The following is a 20,089-nucleotide window of genomic DNA, read 5'->3' on the forward strand; positions in this document are numbered from 1 at the left end:
CAGCCCACTGCTGCTCTGGAGAGCATGTTGCTGAAAGGCTGCCAGATCTGGTTCAGTCTTTGACTCATGGGTAGGAAGGTTAGTAAGCATATTAAACATGCCCGTGATTAGCTGCCTGAACTGGCCTAAGAACAAGGCTGAGGCTCCCAACTGTCTCCTGTATCAGCTAACATCTGTTTTATTTTCCATGAGAAAATTGGATGCCTACTGGACAAGGCTAAATTGAACCAGAAGCTCTGGTCACATTAACAGCCTCCCGTGTCTTCAGTGCTCCAAAACCAAGCAGTAGTATTGAACTGGCAACTGCAGACCTTGAAAACTGTCTCCATAAAATTCCAGTCTGGGTGTGTGGCTCTTGCTGAAATAAAATTGATAAGCAAAACTTGAAGCAACACTTGAGGAAAAAAATGCAATCGAAATACAACAATTGATTTCAGCATAACAACCCCATGCTCTCTTTAACAACCTACTAAAGATCATGCAACAGTGAAACAATTTCCAGGGAGGAAGAAAATCTTGTTTTTTTTTTTTTTTTTTCAAGAGATGTGTCCCGTCTGCCCCCCCGCAGCCCTTGATGAACTTGTCCATTGATGAGCTGTCCCACTGACACTGAAAGTCACCATAACGAGCTGTAGGACACAACAGGCATGTTGTGGTGTGCCAGTGTGGCACAGGGCCAGGTAAAAGCCTTGAGCTTCCTGGACAGTGAAGCAGCGTGGAAGGAATTGGTATTGTTACTGCCTGTACAAGCTGGCAGAATATAAAACCCAGTAGGAACCAGCTGGAGTTCCACAGTAAAATAAGATCAAGCCCAGTGTTGTGTGAACAAGAGACCATACAAAACATCTCAGCATCCACTAAAAAGTGAGTAAAACACGATAAAATGCGTGCAGAAATATACAGAAAGCACTTGTACTGGTATAAAAATATCCACAGTCCTCAGACAATGTAAACTGGTACAAAATAATTCCAAACAGTAACATATTTACAAAAGGACATGTTAATATAAAACAGTGAAACCAGGGTCACCCTCTCCCAGCCTCATCCACAGCACAGACACGTGGGTAGTCCATGAAAGGGCCACATGCAGCGAGAATGAGCAGAACCTTGACTTGCCATTTGACCTTTTAAGTCAACAGTGTCTGCTGCAGACCAGAGCCAGTGCTGTGTGCGTACAGCTGACTGGCAGCAGAAGGACAGAGGCAGGCAATGAAGGGGGAAAGAAACAAACAAACCAAAACAGAACACAAAAAACACAAGGCTTGGGGATGTTCAGCGTGTGCACCCTCCCAGCCAGCCACTTATTTCTTGCTCCTTCAGAAAGCCAAGGAGCAGGCTTACCAAGGAACAGATGGTGCTACTGATAGGATTTATCCCACCGGTGTGGTTATGTTTGGTGGCCCTGGCAATCAGTGGACACCAGCACAGCGATGCCTGTGCACAGGAGGTGACAATCAGTCCACTGTGCTGACAGAGGAGACAGTGGGAGTGCAAAGAGAGGGACTCAACAAGGAGGGGTCCTGTAAGTACCTTGGGGAAGCATCTGATTCCAGCACCTGCCTCCCCAAATGAAATTCTTCAGCAGAAAAGCAAGCACCAAGATCCCACAGTCCCTACAGCAACAAAGCAAACCCAGAGGACCTCAGAAGTGAGTACAGGAGGGCAAGGGGGAGAAGCAGGGCTAGGAAGTGGAAGCCAAAATTTGGGAAAAAGGAAGCTTTGCCAGGCTGGTGATCTTTGCTTCAGATTATGCAGAAAACCTCCAGAAGACTGTCTTCCTTCCCCAGGTCACACTTCTATACTCAGTCTGGACTGTACACGAAGTTCCCTCTGCTCCTGCAGCACATGCAAGTCTGAGACCAAAGTTGGTCAAACCTTCTGCTTGCATACTCCAGCGGCTTCTTCTGATTCAAAGGCAAAGCTTCACATTTTTGCCATCAGTGCAGGCTTATGCACTACTGTGTACAACAAACCAGACTTGAAACGCCCAGATCACCGGCTGCAGCACACACTGCAGGAACGGAGAAGCAGGGGAAAGGAGAAATGCACCGTTAAGGCCTTCAGGGTTCTGTTGATAGGGCAAAGCAAGGTGTTTCTTTCCCACAGACAATCATTTCAGTCCCACAACGCTGTCTGTGTTTGGCCACAGAAAGAAAGTCAGGCATCCATGCACACAACATGCATTACCCGTTGCTTGCAGAGAAAAACCTTTTCTTTTGGCAGCTTGAATTGGACTCCTTCCAGCACGCATGCTTTTTGGTCATTCTCTGAGCTCAGCAGCCAGTTACAGGTTTCCATAGTGACAAGACCTAAAAGCTTGATTAATTCTCCCCATGGTCTTCTTCCACCCAGGCCACAATTTTCCCCTCCCAACCAGGAATGATATCATCATCATGGAACACCTGTGAGAAAAGAGGCCAGTCATGTCTGGGGGCTGGACACCGCTCCAGGATGTGTGCATAGCTTAAGAGGCAGGCATCAAGTAAGAGCTTAGCTAGGATTTTACTGCGCAGTTCACTGAACATACTCCTCATCCCTCACTGAGGCACATCTCAACGATATATTCAGGTTTTTAAATTAAAAAACAAATTAGGCCCCTTCAATTGGTAACAGTCAACATTTTTGGCTTTTTATTTTTTGACGGGAAAGGTAAAATAAAGACAGGAAACACGCCTTCTCTAATCTATCAGACTACAAACCCCAGCTGCTTCTGCAGAACTAGTCAGCTGACTGCTCCCAGAGAGGGTGTCCCTTTGCACTTGTCTTCATCAATTTGTCAAACAGGAAGCATTCCAATAAGCTTTAACGGATCCAATACACACCAACACCAGCCTGAGCTCAAACAGGGCTATAATGCAGTATACAAAGGAAGAGATTCCGCAGTTACCTCTGAAAAATCTTTAAAATAAAGTAGGAGAACGTTTTCTGAATAAAACTGATCGGTCTGAAGTGTATCTCATTGCAGCTGGTTTCATAAAACCACTTGAAGAGCTAGAATTGTAGCCTGGGTTTTGCCCAGTGTCCCCTGAGCTATGTCACAGACTGCTTTTGCTGATAGCCTTTGCCCAAGGGGCTCTGCAAACCCCAGGCTGCTGCAATCAAATTCATATCATTGTCCTGGCTGGAGATAACAACATCCCACTTTAGCTCCTTGGAAGTGGAGCTTAATCTACAACTGTGAAAATCGGCAGTCTGCTTGGAGACAAATTCAAAGATTTTATTGGTTTAGAAATGGCATGACCAAGGTCTCCAGGGTTGTGTTGTAACACTGAACCCAATGCTGCCTGATAGTTAAATTCCACACCTACCTCCTCCTTGACTGTGCCAAACTCTGGATCCAGGGCTTTGAAGTGGTACCGGTGGGCTCCTTCACGATCAATAGCTACCTTAAAATCCTTCAGAGTCACTTCCCCTAACCTGCAAGGGAAGAGTTTGGCACTAAACCACAGTACACTGTACATGCTTTATCTCAGGTGTTCCTGCATGGAAGGTGGAACCACAGCACAAGTCTGACTAGGGATCTGGCACCCTAGTCACAGGAATGTGAAGAGTGTGCCCCACCTGTCAACTCCAAGGTCCTCTTCAGAGGAAGAATTTCCTCAAAATTTGCATGAGCCACCTCTAAACAGCCTTTCTCCCTTTCCTTTTTGCACTGACTGACATGAATGTTTTGGCACAAGAGTAACGCACCACAAGCCACAATAGATCTGCTTGGCTGCTTTCTCTTGGAAGTTAATAATAATATATATATATATATATATATAAATGAATCTCTTAGGGCTCAAATAAATGTTTCAGCTAGGGCATTGCTTTAGGCAACTTCTCCCAGTCAATGGTATGAAATCCAAGCCTCAAGTTAATGCACAGGGAACCCCTGCTAGGGGTGACCATACCCAGAAGAGATCAGACTAATGCTTTCAGGGAAACAAGCGCCTCCCAAATCAACGTGAGCAAGGCCAAGCCAAATCTCACCTCTTTGGTATGTTGACCATGAAAGGTGTGAGGGAGCGGTCAGTGAAGTACAACACTTTGGTGCAGGCACTGGTACTCATCACAGGTGTGCTGTGAGAATGAGGCAGTTCTACAAAGAAAGGAGCACAGAGCACACTCATTGGGGAACAACCTGCCTCCTGCCACCACGGGAGACAAGAGATGATCTCAGCATCAAACTTACCACAGCAAAGAACCTGGAGGTGGGAACATTTTCTTATGAGGGTGGATTTTCCCTTGGGAAGAACCAGGTATTCCAATGCTTACTGGAAAACTTTGCATTTTAAGGTAATAACACACCCAAATGCATTAGCCTAGATGATTTGCCTAGCACTGCCCTCCAGGATTACTGTCCCAGCAGCTTGCTGCTACCATCTACTCCACAGGCACTCTGTTCATTACCTCAGCAGTGACAGGAGAGCCTTTCTGGCAGAGGAGAATGAATAGACTCCATCCTACTGGCTGGGGACACAACTACATTATCACTTGCCTTCACTTGCAGATGAGTAGAGCAAAATGCTCTGATTGATCACCATCATTAAGGCGGAAGTTTATGTCACCTCCCACCTGCCCATTCAGCTTGGGCAGGATAGGTGTTTGTGCACAGATTTTTCTCTGTTGTTTGTATTTCTCTCCCTCTGGCTACTGCCTAGTTTCCTCTGCCCCTGCAATGTGCTGTGCCAAAAACTGAAGCAGGGGAACGTTCACATTGAGTGACTCTACAGTTTTAATTGCCCTAGCATGTAGAAAATAGTATGGGCACCAAGTCAAATGCTTTTTAATTAACAAATCTTCAGAGCCACCTCACAGACCTCTTTACACCTGAGGGATTCTAGGTTTGAAGCTGCAAGACTCAATTTTCCTGCTGCAGTGGAGGTGATGAAAGTCTGCTAAGGCTCAGTGAGAAAGGGAGAAATACAGCATGCATGCAGGGAATGCATGACAGTGGCTGATCTAATAACTGCCGTTTATGGGAGAAGGAGGAAAACCATCAACTCTTCCCCAAACCCCACTTCAGACTTCTGAGTTCCCCCCTGCATTCCTCCACATGAAATACATCCAGACTAACCTGCTGCTGGATGCTGTAATGCAGCTGAAAGGTGGCCTCTAAATTTCCCCAGTACCTGGAGTCCCCTGCAACCCCACAGACTTTCTAGGCAACATTTAAAACCAACCCCGGGGAAAAACAAACAAACAAACAAACAAACAACACATGCACAAACAGCCTTCATAGTGAAAAGCAAACGTGGAGCTGCTGCAGCTGGAGCCAGGGAACATGGTGTCACAGAGGGCTGTGCTGTTCTGCATACATGAAAGGAGCCAGACATGATGCAGGAAGTAGGGGAGGAGGCAACTGTACAGTTACATGTCCACTAGATGGTGCAAACCAGCAGGGAAGCTGAAATTACGTTACGTTTCCCACTCATCCCAGGGGTAATTATTTGTCATAATTACTTCTACTGCAGTACTGCCCAAATGGTCCTGACAGATTCCCACTGTAAAGGCGCTTTGCAAACAAGCAGCTGTAGGTTGCCTCTGGTCCTTTTCCCCTGCAGTGAAGTCTAGCCTGTACAGCAAGCAAATAAAGATAGGAAAGTAAGCTCTGGTAAAGGGAATAAGCTTGGGGTGCCAGATTTTCAAGGGGATGCTATGTCCTAGACTCTAGCTAAGAAATCTGAGCAATGAATTGAGCAGTGAGAGGGCAGGAGCTGAAAGGCACTTACTGGAGTTTGGAGGCCAGGAGTCTCTACACTCATTTGTTGCTCTGCTTGCTGGTGATTTTCCCCGGATCTAGGGTGTAAAGCCAAAATGGTGAGAACAGTGTCACTTCCCAGCTGGGAGTCATGTTGCTGGTAAACTCTGGGTTGTGTGTGAGGGACAGAAATCAAGAGCCAAACACTAGGAAACTTTTACCCTTCTCTCTTGCCTCTTCTGCATCTCCATGCGGTGTAACCGTTCCATCAGGCTGGAGATGCCCTGCTCCAGGCTGTCAATAGTGTGGTGCTGTGGGTCATGGCCACTGAAACTGTTCCTCAGACTACGAAGTGCATCACGAACAAGCTGCAAGTCATTTGTCTTGCCAAGAGAACACAAATTAATTAGATTATCTCCAGGCTGCTTTCTTCCCATCTAAAGCCACAGGCTTTATAAAAGGGAAAAACAAAACAAAACAATACAAAAAAAAAACTTTAAAAGGTAACAGCTTCCAGGATACCTGGAACCTTTGCCTACATCTGGTTGGGAAAATGTCCCTTAAGTGCACTTACCCCTCGGTGGGCTGCAGGAGCAGCTCCTTTTCCTGCTGTCTGGAGGAAGCCATTGCTCTGAGCACTGTGACTGCTGTATGTCATCACCTGTTTGGTGGAAGATGCATGTGATGCTAGGAATGTTAGCGTTAGGAGTACACCAAAGATCCCAGTTTGCCATCTTCAAAGGGACAAGAGGGTATGACAACTTTCCACGTGAAAACTTTCTGGCCAGCACCTTCTACCAGGTAAATACACTCACTAAGGTGTGTGCTGGCAGTCCTATGGGACAGAGCACAAACTTCCCCCAGGATTTTGACACAAGGAGCTAAGCCAGAGAGCTCACTGCTGAGATCTTTGGTAAGCTGCATGCTTTGTAGGGTCTGCCTGCCTTGGTTAGGGCACAGACAAACAGACCGCGTTGAGCCTGGCCTCTCTGGGATGAAGATTTCTGGAGATAGGTAGCTAGAGGGTGCTAGACAAAAACATCACTCTGACAGTCTGATGTGTAGACCAAGGCTTCCCATACCTCTTCAGCTTCCCTCTTCATGCAGTGAGCTAGCAGGGCCTCTTTGTGCTCCAGCTCCCGCTCCAAATCCACCTGAAAAGGGAACAGAAGTTAACCTTATGGGCTCATTTTTGTGCTAGGTTGATGCTCTTAGGGCATCGGTGCAGCCCACCTGATCCATACCTGCTGGTAGCTGGCCTCAGAAAGCTGCCTTAGCATTTCATCCAGTTTGGTTTGATGCTGCTGTAAGTGCCGATCCTTCTGGCCCAGTTCCTTCTGTAACACAGGAATCAACGGGACAGCGAGTAAGGCTCACAGTCATCTCCCTTATGGCAGGAAAGATTGTGTATTCTGCCAGGACCAGGCTCCTCTACAGCTTGACCTACACAGTCTGTCTGCTTTTAGATAAATGTTTGATCAGAGTTGCAGAGCCTTGTTTGTCAGGTCTTTGTTGCCTGAAGTCCCCTTGCCAAACAAAGATCCACTACTGAGGCCAGACAACTGATGCAAAGAAAAGAGATTCTTGAGGGATCAGTAGGTGATCAAATGACAGAACCTAACCTGATAGGCTTGTGCACACATTAGACATTCAGCAAGCCATCACAGAAAAAACACGACAATGAAGAATCCACTATCAAAAGCTACCTGACCCCTCCACCTCATTACAAACATCCATGGCTATTGCCATTTCTTCACCACCCACAGTGCCACTCTCAGAGGTGACTGAGTGCCAGGGAGACAACAGTCACGTTCACAGGAGAACCACCAGATGCTGCCCCAGCAAAGCTCCCAGAGAAGAGAGGTTCCATTACTTTGTATTCTGCCAACAGCCGGTTTCTCTCTTCAATCTTCCTCTGAAGGTCAACCTGCAGAGAAAAACAGATAGTTGTGAGGTCTCATATTCCTTGGGAGTTACTGCAAACCTCTTTGCTCCTTGCTAAAAGGAGACCAAACAGCTGCAGGGTTTGAGGGAGCTGATGTTTAAGGACAGCGACCCTATGAACAGGGCAGCTCCTTCCTTGCACTGCCCACTCCAGGCAGACACTGCATCACAGCTCCACCTGTCAAAGCGCCACTTGCTAAGCAGGGAGCACGATGAGGAAGGAACAATCCAACTGCACTGAAAACACCATGGAAAGCCCCTCCCTGTCTCAGCTGAAGGCCTTGGAGGACAGGAAGTGGGAGTGAAGAACAGGGAACTCCAGCAAGCCGGACAGCTGGCGAGCAGCCTGCAGTGTTTACTGTGCAGAGACCTCTGACTGGTCATTCCATCTCCCACGACCCCAGGAACTACGCTGCAACCACCAACTACATCCTCTGGCTGCTGGAGCCTCCAGGGCCCCTAGTCTCTTTCCAAAATAACCTCAGCAGCACAGTGACTCACATTCTGGTTGTGCAACTCCTCCTTGTCCATGTTGGCTCTCAGCAGCTCCTGCTTTAGCTGAAGAACTGAAGCGTCCTGTTGAGCCACCCTTTGCTGGAGAGCATCCTAGGAAAAGACATCATCTATAGGAAAAGTGCTTGTATAGGAAGGTGCAGACAAATGCAGAAACCCTTCCATGGGAAGTCACCTAGAGCAGTAGCATGACATGTTGGCTATGCACAGTGCTGAAGGGTTGCCAAGGTCCTGAGAGAGCAGGAGATAACACAGATGTCTGCCCCAACAGGCTCCTAGAGTCTTTCTGCCTTGCTCTTGCCCAGTAGTGGTTTCCCTACCAACATTTTAGCTGTCTTTGACGGAGGGATTTCTGTGCTGCTGCCTGAACTTCCTGCTCCAGAAATGTCCTGACAATGTGCCCTTATGGAAAAAATAGCAGTGTCTTCAAGGGTCTTTTCAGTGGCCTACAGCTTGTGTCTCCAGCCACACATCTGCAACATCCAGAGGGGGGTAAGAGGCCAAGGTCAGCCAGGGACAAGTTAACTTAAGCTCTGAGCATGACCTAATTGTGCAATGAAATCCTCTCTGAAGAGGCCAGAGTGAGGACTAATTCTGCACCTTTCATTTCGTATTACCCAGAAGCTGAGAGCTCTACCTTGGAGAGGTGCTGCTGTCTTCCTTCACAGAAGCCTGACAGGCAGCTCTAAACATACCTCTGTTCAGGAGTCGACTATGGTGAGTTTGTAACTCTAGAGGGAGAAACTGAACAAACAAGCCAAAAAGGTGAAAAATGCTGCAGCTGAAGAGGACAAGGATGCCTCCAAGCTCTTTTGCCTCTTGTCAAGAGTTCACTGGGCCAACCCTACTGTGCACACCCCAGGACAGTGGAAAAACAAAGTCATAAGAACCAAGCAGGAATCCCATGCCTCATATTTTGCTTAGGTGAAAAAGAAAATAAAGGTGACTTTGGACCATAATCCTACAGAGACAGAACCCATAAGACCTAACTCCTTGTGCCTGTCTCAACTGCAGGAAACAGCACATAGGATCCCCCACCTAAAACTCCCCTAATATAGCTCCGTCCCCTCTTTGGGATTCCTCAGATGTGTATGGTTGCTGCTTGCCCTACTCCTGGGCTGCAGCAGTCCCCATGGCTTTACTGTTTGTACTTCACGAAGAGTGCCTTTCCTCACCTTTATCCCCTGTAGGTTTCGAGCTTCTTGTTTGCATTTCAACAGCTCCTTCTGTAAATCCAAAAGAATTTGATTAAATGGCATCTTGTCACCCCTTCAAAATCATCTCAAGTCAGTGTTCTCTCTCCCCAGACACATGCTTCAGACAAAAGTACACCCCACTTCTTCCTACAGATCAAAGAGCATGACAGACCCTGAGACCCCTTAATGAGTTACAGCCATGGCAAAAAAACCTGAGCAGCTCTAAGTCCCTGCTATTAAATGCATGAGAAGAAAAAAAAAAAAAAAAAACATTCTTCATCCCCCAAATCTGTCCTTCAGGCCAATGTCAAGTACTTCGCTCCCAGAATCAGAGCTGGGCCTAGGGCCAGCATCAGCAGAAATTTGACTAAGGCAGGTTTGACAGGACAGGTTATTTACTACATTTATCTGCTACTTGTTTTTATTCAGATATGGCTAGAGATTTAACAGCTGGCCAGAGAAAAACATTTTGAGAAGCTACTACAACCTGGATCTCTCCAGCTTCAAGAGCATGCAGGCAAATCTACTTCAGGGTTCATTTAAATTCAGGTAATACCTAAATATTTGTTTTCTTAGAAACAGCCTTTACTAGCAGCGGCTTGAGGCAAACTGGGGAAGTAGCAGGTATTTTTCTGATGCTATCCCCACAAATTTTTATTAGCCACTGTATCCGTATTAGTGGTTAATGGATATATGGGTATAATGGGTATGTGGATACAATAAACACCTCCTAGCCAAGTACCTTTAGTGCTCTCCAGGTCAGTAAATTTGGGTTTCAGGTTTTTAGGGACAGATTCCACACAGCAGGAGATGGGAACAGAGCTGGACTCTAACGCAACATGCACCTCACCCCTGCACCCCCTCCCCCCGACCCCAAACCTCTTTTCTCTTCATCTGCCCATCCTCTAACCTTTAGGTCTTGATTTTCTTCCACACTCTGGTCCAGACGACTTCGGATTATGATCTGAACACAAAACACCATGGTTACTACTGTGCAAAACACCTGTCTGTGGCAGAATGTTACCTGAGGTTGTTCGATCAGAGAAATGGAAGCATAGCAATGTGCTCACCAGCTGCTCTTCAGGGCAGGCTCCATGCTCACAAAGTTCAAAGGATCCTTCCTGCTCATCCTCAGGTAAAGATCCATTGAGCAGCAAAGCCTGGGAAGATGAAGAAAAAATCTCTTTAGACAATTCAAAGGAAAATAACTGCAATAACAGATTTGAAGTCCATAGCAAAGAGACTGATCCATGCTTACATGGTGAGGCTTCTGATTTGGAATGAGACTGAAGTGTCTGTCCCCTGCTGAAAGACACAGTTCTAACCACATATTTACAACAGACCTTAGAAACATGATGTGCAGGGAAGCCTAATGCTGTTCCGTGCTAGAAAAGACCAGGACACCTGCAGAAGTGCCATCCAAGTGAGGGAAAAGCCCTCACCCACACAGTAAAAATCTTAAGCTAGGCCCTGTGCTTAATACTGTGCTTCTATCAGCCTTTAACTCCTTTAGCAGCTCCAAAGTAGCCCATGTTTGCAGAAAGATGCCAGAATTTCCACAGTAAACCACATCCAGCCTGAAAAAGGGAAAATCCTGCACTGTAGGAAGTGTGACAGGCATGACTGCTCAGATAGCCAGCAGAGTATGCCGTACCAGTTTACTCTAGCTGGTGGTATTTACATTGACCTTTCTGTCTCTGACTCCCAGGACTCAAAGACATTTGGTATTTGCCAGGATGTTACACCAGTCAATAATTTGATGCCTTTTTTTTTTTTTTTTCCCCAGTTAGTTTTCTGTTTTATTTCTATTTGAACTTCACAGCTACAGACAAAATATCCCACTTGCAGCAATATTCCAGCTCAGCTCCAAAAGACGTCGAGGCCGACAGGTCGCGTTCTGCCTGCTGACAGAATCTCCCATCAAAGAGCTGCAACTGCTGCCCAACAGCAGACAGACAGCAATCTGTATTCAGTTAATGCAAAGGCTCATCGGGAAACTGTTCTGTGAGGGCATCCCAAAGCCTGCCCAGCAGGACATTCAAGCAGGAATCAGACAGGAACAGAAAAAACTGTCATGGTTTTAGCTCCTTATGTGGCAGACATACATCAGGTCCCTGATATTTCAATCAAACTCTCGTGAACTGGTGGCTGTGAAATATTGAGCGAGAAGGGGGAAGAAAAAAAAAAAGATCAATTAATCAAATCCAATTTCTTGGCTTGCAACAACAGCTGCATCTTCCTGCTCCCAGGGAATCAGGGGGCAGCAATGCCAGCTGCTCGCCCTCAGTCCTGAAACGTGGGGCTAGGGTGGAGGAGCAGGACATGCCAGTCCTTCCCAAGCTTTCTCTCCCTGCTCCCAGTGGGCACATAATGTGAGCGGATTTTACCAGTGCACCAAGCATCTATTTTCTTTTGGAGCCTTTTGTCTCCTTCCCATTGTCCACGGGGAAAGCACCCTCCCGGCTGCCTATGCTTCTCACACAATCTCTGCTTTGTTTACTGGCACATAAATATTTACAATTGAAAGCCAGTATGGTTCCCAGCACAAACAGAAAGGAATATTCCTGAGAGAGTTCAGGGTCTTTACCATATGGATCAGAGGCTCTACTCCCCATGCAGAGTCACACAAACTCACACAAATGTGTTGGGCTGAGGGTCACTTGGTCAAGGAGGGACTGAACAGGGCAGTGAGAAAAAGATCCCACAAATAAATGGTCCTGGGAGGAAAACGTGCCAAATATTATAGTTCAGCTAAGCTCACTGAAAGACTGATGCAAGCCTGCGTGACCCCTGATCAGCTCTGTGAACTTGATTGATTTCCCAACATTCCTTGTCTCCCTGCATTACTTCCGATCACAAATCACAGAATGACTGCTCTATTCTTCCAGGCTGCTAATAAAACCCACAGGCTGCTAAGTGTCCTGGGGAAGAATGGGAGCCCCAGCCCATGGGAAAATACTGCTGCATCTTTATCGTTTTGCACAGTAACATATGTGCTTAGTAGGGTGATAGCGCACTCAGGGCTTAGCATAGCATCACAGGACAGGGCACCAGGCCAGCGAACCCAGCTACAACCTGGACTCCAACTGAAAGACAAGCTGATAATAATCAACTTCTAAACACAGGCTTTGTTCTGGCTTTTCTGCAGGGGTTCCTTGAGCGGGTGCAGAGAAGGGTGACGAAGCTGGTGAGGGGCCTGGAGAACAAGTCCTACGAGGAGTGGCTGAGGGAGCTGGTCTTGTTCAGCCTGGAGAAGAGGAGGCTCAGGGGCGACCTTATCGCTCTCTATAGGTACCTCAAGGGAGGCTGTAGCGAGGTGGGGGTTGGTCTGTTCTCCCACGTGCCTGGTGGCAGGACGAGGGGGAATGGGCTTAAGTTGTGCCAGGGGAGTTTTAGGTTAGATGTTAGGAAGAACTTCTTTACTGAAAGGGTTGTTAGGCATTGGAACAGGCTGCCCAGGGAAGTGGTGGAGTCACCATCCCTGGAAGTCTTTAAGAGACGTTTAGATGTAGAGCTTAGGGATATGGTTTAGTGGGGACTGTTAGCGTTAGGTCAGAGGTTGGACTCGATGATCTTGAGGTCTCTTCCAACCTAGAAATTCTGTGATTCTGTGATTACCTGCATTTGGTGTGCCCTTAAAATCTACCTAAATACCACTAGTCAAGGCCTTTAGTCTCCATAGCTTTATCTCTCTTTCTGTAGTCCTCTTTTTCCCTCCCCACCAAATATGAGCCTCAAATTACATCAACACAGTTTTGGAGAAACCTGAACTAAAACCAACAGAAAAGGCTCTATCTGAATTGCACAAACTGATGTTAGATTCTTTGAAACGCTGGTAAATATGCAGGCACTGGGGAAACTGCAGCCATGCTTCCTCCCAGTCTAGTCTCTCTTGATTAAGCATGGTATATAATGATGGGGAACATCCTAAATATTGCAGGTAAGGAAGATATTAGAGTGTGTGTTAGGTGCTTATGACAAAGCACTATCAAATACTCCCTTGTTCCCAGGGAAGTCATCCCACGGGGCAAGACAGGGAAGAGCCACTGTCCCCACTAACTAACTGACTTCTGCACAGTCACTGCAGGAGACCTTACTGGGCCAGGACTCTCACTCAGCTGTCAAGTTCCAGGCCAGTGTCTCAGCTGCAAGATAACCTATCTGCCAGATAGATTTGGTAGGAAAAAAAAAAAAAAAAAAAAGAAAAAAAGAGTATGTAGGGGAAATCTGGCTGAAAAGAAAATCTCTTACCTGCAAACCTGATATCATCTTCTTTGCTTCCTCCATTTCCTTTTCCAAATGGTCCTGTTGTTCCAAAAGCTGCTCCTCCCATGAATTCTCTAAATGTGACACAGGGTTCCCTGCTTGCCAGTCAGGCTGGAAGTGAGATTCTGTCTCTTCTGGAAGAGAAACAAACTGAATGTGGTCATGACAGACAGCGATCCAAAAGAGACTTGCACAACACAGTAATTGCCTGCTGTCCACAATGTCAATCACTGCCAAACTAGCATGTCTTCTAGCTGCTATTTATGCCTCATTTTTCACACAAAGGAAACTTTCCTGAGCACACGTAAATCAAAGATGATTGGCATCCTCCCCCTTCATTAACTTGCTGGATCTGATGAGTTTGGATGAGGACTAGTCACAGGAATACCTGCTACCTTGTTGATGAAAGATGAAACTGGCCAGTGCTGTGCATCCACAGACATGCAGCTGCAGTACCCTGCTGCAGGAGCAGCAAGCAGACACAGTGCTGCTGCTAAAAATACAAGGAAGAGCCCCAGCCTGCCAGCTACCCCACCTGCTGAGGTGGTCATCAAATACTTTCAAAGGAGCACTGAGGTAGGCTATACTGTCTGAGGTAGCAAATCATTTCCTAGGAGAGCTTCTGTTGTTTGCTCTTGGGATGGAAGCTAACCAGGAAGGGCTATTATTAGGCTATGTCCCTGAAAAAAAAAAAAAAAAAAATCATTTCAGGAACTTCTTCAAAAAGACTTCCTTCAATCTGTATGAAAATTTCAAATGCAAACTGACCGTATCAGAGGGCATTTGTGGCAACACAACGTTGAGTTCAATGCAAAAGCCACAACAATACTTCAATAGTTCAATTCCTTGCGAAAAGTCACTCATCCTGTGTACAGACACACTGTACACACAGACGCTTACACAAAGTGAAGTTCTGCATTATGGGCTTTACAGTTTTCCATGGACTGTGTCTTTAAGGGGATTTTGAGAGGTTTTTTTTCCTTCTCTCAATACAGCCAAATGATGCTGTGATGAAAGCATCACCCTACAGTGAAAGTTAAACATGCCCCCTAATCCTTCTCCAGAGCTTTTTTGTTTTCCAAGCATTAGCTAGCAAGCCTCACAGACATTGACTGTACAACTGTTGCCAGACATGGCATCACTGCAGTGCTCACAGTTTTGAGATTTAGGTTTACAAAGCAATACCCAGCAACCTATTCTCCACGTTCATTTCAGTCTCTGGGGAACTTCCCAGCAAGTTTGTGATGCAATCAAAACCCAATAATAGTGTGAGCTGTGAAGCATTTTCAGCAAGCTACCTGTTTTACTTTCTGTTTCTTCAGTGTGGATAATCACATATCCTGCTTTCTCCTCTGACGGGGTTACAGTGGATTCGCTCTTTGTGCTATGGATAGGACTGGGTGATGCGAGACTACAAAGGAAATGAGAAACAGTTATTTCAGAGTGCTGATCAACATCACCCTTATCTAAGATAAAAGTAAATATGCAGGAAGTCTTGTTGTCAGAATTATCTGCATACCAGGGAAGCCAGTAAGAAACCAAACTTGGCATCTAACTTTTCAATCACTCTACATCAGTGTGACAGCAAGCTAACTCTTAAGCAACCCAATGTGTCTCTTCATTTCCCTTAACAGAAAGTTTGCTGCTTCCACAGAACTTACAAACACTCACACAGGGATGAGACCACACTTTAAGGTCTGCTCAGAAACAATTTGCTGCAAGCCTTCTATGCATGTTGGAAGCTAAACAAAAAGCCACCCTGCTTTCTTCATGTCTCACCCCTGGGTTTCAAAAGCACCCCTGCAATCAGAGAACAAACTTAAAAATATTTTGTTCTTGGATTTTCTAGTCAGATAATACTCATTTGTGTTCTTAGGTTAAAAGTTCTTTAAAGTACCCAAATATTTTCAGTGGAGTCATCTCAGCTGACTGTGAGGTCCAAACACAACCTTTTTTTTTTCTGAAATTCTTCTTACGCACATCACCCAGACAACAGGACAAGGTGGCTGAAGCTCACTGACCCATTCAACATACCTCCAAAGTCTCAGGAACTAATCCTTGCTAGTGTGAGGAGGAGTTAAGTTTTCATTCTCCACAACACAGAAACAAAGGGCAGAAAACAAAAAGGAAACAATGTGGAAAAATAACAGAATAGGTTCAGAAAAATAAGAAGTTTCAGCAGCTTGCCCTCCACATCTTTCCAGCACTGCTGCTGCATACTCTGCAGCTCTCCCAGAATCTGAAAAGCCTTGCAATCGAGATGAAAACTACTTGCTTGCAGCTCTGTCTAGTCCACTCCCACAGGCAGTGCTAGCTGAGTTCTCGTTTATGTTACAGAGCTACAAACCATCTAGTTTAAAAGGTCCAAACTGAATGGACATTCACCATGTTAAAGGAAGAGATGAAGACAACTTACTAAGTGCAAGAATAACCACCTTCTAATGGGGATCTGTAACAGTCACAGTACCTGTCCTGTCCTGCTGAAGTAGGGTGTGTGTGATCATTAAAGGCCTCCAAGTCACCTGGCTTTGCTCAAAGATTTACCTTCAGGAAGACTAACTCCATTACAGGACTTCTTCACTAGGCACACGTTGTACACGCCACTTGTAACCAGCCGCTTGCTCCTGCTTGCCACTGAGTGACACAGTGAAAGTGCCACTGAAATGCACTCGGGTGCCCGATGAAGCAGTGCCACAGGTCAGGTTGCCCCACTCATTATCCCATCAGTGAGTTAAAGCTGAAAACATTGCTATGCTTTTTGTATCAGTCACCAAGCCCATCCGAGGATGAAATATCCACTCGTGTGATTTTCTCTTTAAAGTACATCACAATTCATGATTAGAACATGCAGAAATAAGTGCTGGGAAATTAAAGCTATTTAACTTTTATGATGCAAACTGTTACACTTTATTCCTTTTACCTCTGTTTGGCTTCTTAACCCATATATCCTTGCTCAGCCAAGTCCCAGAGCTGTCAGTGCCTGCAGAGTCAAAGCTTTAGGGAAACAGCCCCAATGATAAGCTCCAACTCCCATAATTTTAATAAACACCCCACCCCTGCTGTTTCAAATGACAATGGCAACAATCGCTCACCATTTGACTTGTTTCCCTCCCATGATCCCACTTTAACCTTTCGCCTCACAGGATCCGTTTCCTGGGGAGCCTCAGGATGCTGGCTACAGACATGCCTCGTCCCTCCACCAGCTCAGAAATTCAGCGCAGAAGATGCCAGCTCCTGTCAAACTACCGGAGGAATATTTGCCAATCTTCACGTTAGCTTGAAAAGATTCACGGCCAAAAAAAACTCAGGGTCTTTGCAAGAAGCCACCTGATGGCAGATCAGCAGTCCCTGTGCACAGATTTGCTTCCAGAGCCAGGGGAATTCTGCAGCCCAGGTTTTGCTTTTGCTGATTTTCCTCTCGGGTTATTTGTCTCTTGCTGCTGCATTTTGGTCAGCCGCACACCCAGTTGTTTGCATCACCCGGACTGATCTGGATTGCCGGTGGCATTTCTCAGCCCATTCTGCCCTCTTCAGATTCCCAGCACCTGCTGCAGATGCCAACCAAGCGCCGAGAGACGCTGCAAGCAGTAGGTTCCCTGCTCTTCCAGGCTTGGATGCTGCCTCGGAAGACGGCATGCAGCACTTCTCAGCCCTCTGCACGGCTTCTTCTTGCTGCTATCTCCAGCTCCCTCTCCCTCCTGCTGTCACACAGGCTGTGCCTTTTCTCCGAGCAGCCTGGCTCGGCGTGGGGGAGGGAAGGAAAGCTGGTGGAAGGGGAGGAGAGAGGGAGGAGGGATGCGTGAGGGGCTCGCTGGCCTGGGAATCAGGCTGATTTGGGGAAATTTTCCATGAATCATTTCTATTGCCTTTGCTGATTAGAGCTGCTGTCCCTGGAAATCTGCTCTTCAAGCTGTGAGCTCTCCAAAGTGTTACTGCTGGTGCCAGGCCGGAGATGCTGCCCTGGGACGGATCCAGCAGCAGCACCATGAGATGGAGGGGTGGCTGCTGCTGCCACAGAGCAGGGGCTTCTTTATGTGGCTCACAGCTAAGCTAGCACATTCCTGGCTATAAGGGAAGAGAAACAAGCATCTTGTTTTCATCGCCAAGCCTGGTGTCTGCAGAGGACAGCCCCAGGAGCTGGAGGTCGGGTTGCTCCCAGTTTCTGTTGGCAGATCACCAGCCGAAGCTAAGAGCAAGCCCAGTCCTTGTGAGCACCAAGGAGCCAAAGCAAAATACAGAATATTGCTTCTGTTGAGCCTTATTTCTGAGCACCAGGCAGTGCCTGGTGCCCTGTAACAGGACAACGTATTCCCGATTTCGTAAGGCTCAGTATAAATAGATTCTTCCCCACTTGGCAGTTCCTCCCGCAATTCAGCGGCCAACCTCTGTGTTTGCAATTGCTGTGCTTCTGGTTAACAGCATCGGATGCTTTTTCACCACAAAAGCCCCAATCTGTTCTCTCCTTGCTCATACATAAGTGCTCTGACTGGAGGCTACAGAAAAAGTTCTCCTGCCTGGCAGCCTGGAGCTGTTCCCCAGCTGAGCACTGCATGCAAAAAAAAAAAACAAACAAAAAAAACAAAAACCAGTATCATTACCCCAGCCCTCAAAGCTATGGTCTAACCCTTTGAGGACAGAACCAGCACCTTGTGCATCCCTCCCAGTCTCTCTCCTGGGCCTTGCTGCTGCTAGAGACAATGCTGTTTCCAACCCACATCCCCAAGGTAGCAAATCCACACGCTGGATGGGGAATATTCCCACTCTCAAGATATTGCGATTAAAATTTAATCATGTCTCACTGCATATTCCCAGCTTTAATTAAAATTGTTTTAGCTCCAGCTTGATGCAATCTCTGATCATTTCCTGTTGAGCTCGCAGTGGCTGACTGTGCATCCCCATAGCACAGGATTAGCAGAGCTCTAGGAGAGGAAAAATAACGGGCAGGCTGCAAAGGCTCGGGGCTCCGTTCTGCTCCTGATCTATATGCGCACAGAGTGGATCAAAAACGATCTTGGGCTTTCAAGATCCATAATTCCAGATAAAAAGCAGCTCCCATCAATGAAATTAACCAACATAAAGACTGTTTGTCTGCTTTTTTCCTTACTTATTCCCGAGCCCCACATACTTAGCTTTTCTAGAATTAGAGCACAGTAAAGCTTTGCCAAGCACTTCAGCCCTCGCTATTTCGGCCCTGGGCCTCTATCCACCCACATCAACTCACATCTGGAACACCTACAATATGAACCGTGCTCCAACGTGAAGTTGTGCTATTTCACCCTGGAAAACAAAACCGTTTTTATAAGCTGCAAGGAGAAACAGACTAAAAAATAGAATAATTCTTACTGAAAAAGATAAATCAAGATAACTCACTGTAGATTTTTTCAACTACATCGTGGAACATGTTCTGAATTCACATTAAATAGAAAATTGTGGAAGTTAATTATTACATAAAGGCTCTTACTGTGTTATTGCCCTATCAGGGATAGTATCACTATTACCATATGGCAAGAAAACTCATGGCATTGTATGAGAAAAAACAAAGCAATGTAGGATGTGCACATAAAGTTTCATTCACCAGCAAAATGGAGTCACAAACAGATAAACAACTGTTGTCCAACAATACCTGATAGGGTAGGAAAGTACCTGTAAAATAGGCTACCTTAACCCGAACAAGGAGTGGAGGGAGGCAGCAGGTGTCACTCACTGTCCTACTGAGATCACAGTTCAAGAATCAACAAAGTCCTGTGACATTCATCAGCCATTAAATTGTGTGGCCAGGACCAGAATTTTTCCATCCTCCCTCGAATGACAGCTTCAAAGTCCACTCTCTACTGACATCATGTGGAGGCAGTGGTCCAGTACTGGCTCACATGGAGTTTCCACACCCATCCAAATGTTTATGTCTGTATTTAAAGCAGACCTCACGCTGATACAGCAAATTTTGAGCACAAGTACAAACTATTCTGGTTTTTTTTTGTTTGTTTGTTTGTTTTTTTCCTTCCATCTAATCTGTTGAACTAAGTGACACTAATGCTTAGGTACTCAGAGGCCTCCCTGCACTATGGGAGCATCAAAAGTGGCCCAAGAAATCTTGTGGAGAAATCCTGCTTGCTGAGAAACTATCAGGGCCAATCTGCCCCAAGAAAATCAACCTCCTCACTCCTGCACGAGAAGGGAAAATAAAAGTGCCCCGTTGAGGCACTTTCGAGGGATGGTCCAGGCAGGACAAGGAGGCAATGAATGAGAGCTGGTACTTACACTGGGGTTAAGAAACCGAATCGAAGATCTGCAGCCATGCCCATGCAGCTCTAAGTGTGTTCCAGAAGAGCTTAAATGGAACAAAGCATCATACCCAGAGGGAGAGCAAATATGTTCAGTCATACAGTCTTTTGTTTGCAAGCTAGTCTCTAGTTCTCCGGGGAAAAAGGGCTGTCTTTTACTCTGAATATACCCACAGTAAATCAGCTGCTACTCCACAGTACAATTT

General features: G+C 46.2%; 1 protein-coding gene across 3 annotated transcripts in view; it reads right to left on the reverse strand.

Moving 5' to 3' along the window:
* Window positions 1–2,321: 2,321 nt before the first annotated feature.
* Window positions 2,322–20,089, reverse strand: part of DIXDC1 (DIX domain containing 1) — a gene marked incomplete at both ends in the record, with an annotated part of 36,139 nt that continues 18,371 nt past the window's right edge. For 2 of the 3 annotated variants that reach the window (XM_084301413.1, XM_084301412.1), the window contains 15 exons: window positions 2,322–2,402; window positions 3,309–3,417; window positions 3,973–4,081; window positions 5,715–5,781; window positions 5,905–6,066; window positions 6,258–6,344; window positions 6,766–6,837; window positions 6,928–7,020; window positions 7,557–7,610; window positions 8,129–8,233; window positions 9,316–9,366; window positions 10,247–10,300; window positions 10,407–10,496; window positions 13,588–13,736; window positions 14,901–15,013. In XM_084301413.1, the coding sequence (XP_084157539.1) occupies window positions 2,322–2,402; window positions 3,309–3,417; window positions 3,973–4,081; window positions 5,715–5,781; window positions 5,905–6,066; window positions 6,258–6,344; window positions 6,766–6,837; window positions 6,928–7,020; window positions 7,557–7,610; window positions 8,129–8,233; window positions 9,316–9,366; window positions 10,247–10,300; window positions 10,407–10,496; window positions 13,588–13,736; window positions 14,901–15,013 (1,396 nt within the window). Of the gene's footprint in view, window positions 2,403–3,308; window positions 3,418–3,972; window positions 4,082–5,714; window positions 5,782–5,904; window positions 6,067–6,257; window positions 6,345–6,765; window positions 6,838–6,927; window positions 7,021–7,556; window positions 7,611–8,128; window positions 8,234–9,315; window positions 9,367–10,246; window positions 10,301–10,406; window positions 10,497–13,587; window positions 13,737–14,900; window positions 15,038–20,089 lie in introns of all 3 variants that reach the window. The other variant, XM_084301411.1, reaches the window with a different exon arrangement.

The sequence above is a fragment of the Netta rufina genome (genome assembly GCF_964035555.1).
Source record: "Netta rufina genome assembly, chromosome: 25".
NCBI lineage: Eukaryota > Metazoa > Chordata > Aves > Anseriformes > Anatidae > Netta > Netta rufina.